At 31.8% G+C, this 4575-nt stretch overlaps 1 protein-coding gene across 1 annotated transcript; it reads right to left on the bottom strand.

Moving 5' to 3' along the window:
• Positions 1-326: 326 nt before the first annotated feature.
• LOC112726553 (cytochrome b5) lies at positions 327-3474 on the bottom strand. Its single transcript, XM_025775981.3, has 4 exons — positions 3340-3474; positions 3063-3166; positions 1163-1229; positions 327-905 (listed from the first exon to the last, which is right to left on the bottom strand). Exons 2-4 carry the CDS (start codon positions 3141-3143, stop codon positions 631-633), a joined length of 423 nt encoding a protein of 140 aa, XP_025631766.1. The 5' UTR covers positions 3144-3166; positions 3340-3474; the 3' UTR covers positions 327-630.
• Between the last annotated feature and the right edge of the window lie 1101 nt (positions 3475-4575).

Here is a 4575-nt window from a genome sequence, read left to right as displayed (position 1 = left end):
CAAGGACTAATCCGTCGCGATACTGAGCTCCATTTAAGGGTTTGCCGCTGGCCAATGGGTTGCTGCATGCACAAGGCGGGATTCGAACCCCCGACACTTGCTTAAACGGATTAGTGAGCTAACCACTAGACCAACCCAACTTGGTTGGTAGTACAACTATTTACAGCCTAATCAAGATTATTTTTGGTATTGGACCTGAACAAGTAATCAACCACTTAATAATCCCCATTGGGCCTATTCCAACATATTACACTATCTAATATTGGGCCACGCTCTTATGAAGATCACACTCAAAAAAAAAAAAAAAAGAACAAAGCCTTGTGATGTAAGTCACAACCAAAAGCCTTTGATCTAAGTAAGGTTTGTTGACCCATTTCTCTTCATAAAAAATACATTTAGCCATGGCTACATAATTAAACATGGCATATATCATAATAGCATAAATATTTAGACTACCCACAATGCTTATGATGAAATTCACTTCAACAAATTCATATACTATAAAGTCTAAAATAAACAAGTTAAAACAACACTGCCTCAAGTCTATGATTACCAAAATGATATTTGTGTGAATAATAATAATCATAACAATAATGGATATACCAAAAACCATGGTTCAAGCTCATATTCTCAGTTTTCTTCTGGCTTGGTTTTCTTGCCATAGTACTGCAGAGCAAATGCAAATCCCAATATCAGCAACGGCAGCACGTATTGCAAGAATTGAAGGACGAATCCGGCCGAGGATTGGTTGCTAGAGGAAGGTGCTAGTGTTGGTGGTGGTGAATTGTGTTTAGCTTTTGCCGGAAGTGTGTTGGTATCTACCTCGCCGACCAAGTATTTTTGCATCATCTCTACAGCAGAGTCACTATGGCCAACATCCTCAAAATCAATGGTAGCATCCTTTGCTGTTATAAACAAACACATGTGAAAATTCTTAGCTTTTCTCTCTTCTTTTCTAGATTTCAGTATGATCATTGGTATAGCTATGACAATTTGTTATCAGAAAATGAGTCACACAGACACATATCAGTATGCATACATGAAAAAAGTTGAAGTATTTTTAACCATCACAGGCTTTCATTTTCTGTCATCATCATAACAAGTAAATAAGAACAGAGTTTTTTAGTCGAAAATCGCTGATGGAGAAAGAGAATCTAATTACCTGTAGATGTTAGCAAAACTTCGTCGCCTCCTGGATGGTCATCCAAAAATGGGGTAACATCATATGCCTGATTCAATGACATGCATGTTATAATTTTCCATGCCATTATTTTCTTAAATCTATCATTTTTTCTTTCAATGGAAATCATCTAATGTTAGATAGTGAATCTAAAAAGATGGTGATCAAAGTTTTCATGGCATCAAAAGACATTAACATGATGTTTCACAGCATATGCATACAATGTGTTGAAGCATAATTGATTAGTCAATTCACATTCAAATATTTCCATCATCGATGTTCTTAGATAGTCGCGTTTATATGAATTCATAAGGCCAACATTTCACAGTCCCCCAATTAGTATGTGATGAAGATCAAACTAGAACATGAAGAATCTTTGTGGACAAATTGAGGGAGATTCTCAAACAAGAAAATCTTGACAAATTTGACATCTGGAGTGTAAAATTTGCAAGCATGGACATCTGCGAGGGACGCAACTACTGAACAAAAATCGATTCTAATACTACATGATGGTTATGAACACACAATTCAAATAGTTAGCATGTTGAATTGTAGTTCAAATACTCTCTTCCATCTTACATTAGTTTCCTATCTTTTCAGGACATCCCTCAATTTTCTTTCCCCCTTCAAGCTAATTAATATTCAACACCAAGGGCATGAAACTTGAGAGTTAATATAATCTTGTGGAGTTTAAGTAAACTTGAATAGCAAATTGGGAACCTAAACTTGACGCGATTCGAGTTAATTCCAGCACTTGATAGCCTTATTCAACATACTACAGTTAAGGCAATATCTATAATGAGCAGTGTTGGTTGTGTTCAAACCCACATAGCAAATGCCATATAGTTTTACAAAGCATTTCAACTCGGTAAGTAAGTGCTAAAATATAAAGAATTTAATTACTATGCACTGACAATATAATTAGATGCTTGTGTAAAACTTTTTAAGATAATAGAAAGTTAAGTCAAAGTGTCAAACACTCTTCCTGATGTATCAAAACATTTTATTTTATTTTTCGATAAGTGAATGCCCAAACAAAATAGAACAACATCAAGGAAAATACAGAATGAGTCTAACTACCCTACAGCTTGAATTCGACTATGCTATGTATACACCAAAATCAGCCACCAAAGTCAGCCACAAGTATAAAATACATGTTGGAATACAAATACACATTGAAAATAAAATTAAACCACACATATATATTGGTGGCTGATTTTAGTGGCTGATTTTGGCGTACGAATAAGTACACAGGTAAGTACTATGCAGTTTTGCTATATATAACAAATTAACAATACCAACATGCACAAGCTTATGAAGGTATCCCTCTTCCCTATCCCTTTTTGACTTCTAGAACCTTCCAATATACATCTATAGGAACCCTATTTTTCAATAAACAATTTCTTAAAATTATTCCTAGTGAATGGAACTGCTCCAAAAGCAGTTAGAAACCACAGATCAGAGCAAAACAATTTCTCAGTAAATTTACTATCTTTCTTGTAATTCTAAGAGAATCAAAGGCATAGTTACAAAACTAGTAAAATAGTTAGGTTGTACACTGAAAGAGACTAATCCCCTTTCTCTTTGATGCTCTCTCAATTAGTATTCTCTCTAGTGGTAAAACCCAGAACCTAATATTTCTAGAGATGCCAATCCAGTTTTCCTATAATTCTAGAAATGCCAAATTAACCCAATCATATTGCAATTCAGTCCTTGTAAACAGTAAAAATATGTTCTTTTATGCTCAAACACATACGAATCAGATATATGTATTCATCTTATTAGAAGCATAGATGAGTATAAATCAGATCCAACCCAAAATCTACAACAGATGAATGTAGAACAACAGATCAAGAATAAGAAGCAATTGTCAAAAGTTAACCTTTCCATTGATTATAAGCCAGCAATCATTCTTGTGATTGTGCTTAGCCACATCTTCAAAAGTAAAAATCTTTGAACTCATGTTGCTTCTGTTACTTCTTCTGACTGTTCACATACAAATCCAAACACACCTCACTTCAAAATTATTCATAAAACCCACTCCATAATAGAGAAAAATAATTTCCAATACTAGAAGATATCAAGAAAAATATCATTGAGAGTACTTTTTCATTTTTATATTTTAAATGGACAAGAAGAGTTTGAAAGAAATGTCTTACATTGAGATGAGTGATGACAATTGACAGAAAAAGTGGATGAGTCAGGCACTTCACCAAGTATTGTGTTTTTATTTTCTAGTGAGATGAGTTATGACTTATGAGAATCTTATATATTTTTATATTTTTTAATAAAATCTAAATTTTAATTGGTTATAAGAGTTGTATGCGGCTAAAATTTTTATATATGAATAATTTTAATGTGAAATACAAAAATATTTGATCATTTTGGTGTTCTACACGGTTGTGGTAGTAACACAAAACGTCGTTGACGTTTTGCGATAAAAAAAATTTTTTAATCATGAAAGAACAAAACGTCGCTGACGTTTTGTAATAAAAAATATTATTTTAATTGAAGAAACACAAAACGTCACTGACGTTTTGTAAATGGCCATAGTTGTGCTCAACACATAGTTTGGTTCATGATGAAGGATTTCACTTCTAGTAATACAATATTAAAAAGAAAAAGTTCAGTTGTATGCACCTCGTTGTTAACGAGATATTAAAATATAGGTGAGTTACCTTCTTTGAAATTAAAGTTCATTAAATAAAATGACTCACTAAGTACTATTACTAATTACAAATGAATCATACGCATTAATTAAAGGTGAGATTTAGCTATCTTGTATAAAAAATAATTTTTTAAGTTTTAAATAGTTTATTCTTAAACAATTTTTATTAAGTAAAAATGTTGCACTCTTTATCAATTAAATTTAGAGAAAATATAGGGAACAACACTTTTTCAGCTAATTTTTTTTATATTGATTAAATATATGTAATACGTTATTATTGAAAGATTAGGTGTTTTTCTTTGATATGGCATTTTTTTAATTGATAATATTCAAATCGGACGGTCCGATTTATTTGAAAAAAAAAATAAATTAAAAATCGGAGGGTCCGATTTTAATATTAATTTTTTTAAATTTTCAAATACACAAATCGAACCGTCCGATTTATGATTGTTTGTTTAAAAAACAAAACAATACAAACAAATTGGTGTCTCTGATTTGTATAACCCACAGCAATGTAAAATAATTCTCTCCTCACAGCATCTTGTAATATATCTCTCTCTCACACGAAAAATAAAAAGCGCACTTTTTCTCTTAACAACATAAATAATAGGTTAAAAAAAGGAAAGTTAATTTTAATTTCAAAAATTAAATTTTGAATTAATTAGGATTAATCATAATTTTAATTTTTTTTTATTTTTGTCGCAACCGCTCTCTCGCAATCTTGTGC

This window comes from Arachis hypogaea, chromosome 12 (assembly GCF_003086295.3).
Source record: "Arachis hypogaea cultivar Tifrunner chromosome 12, arahy.Tifrunner.gnm2.J5K5, whole genome shotgun sequence".
Taxonomy (NCBI): domain Eukaryota; kingdom Viridiplantae; phylum Streptophyta; class Magnoliopsida; order Fabales; family Fabaceae; genus Arachis; species Arachis hypogaea.
Note: the sequence above shows the minus strand (reverse complement) of the source record. Positions and strands in the feature narration are given on the sequence as shown.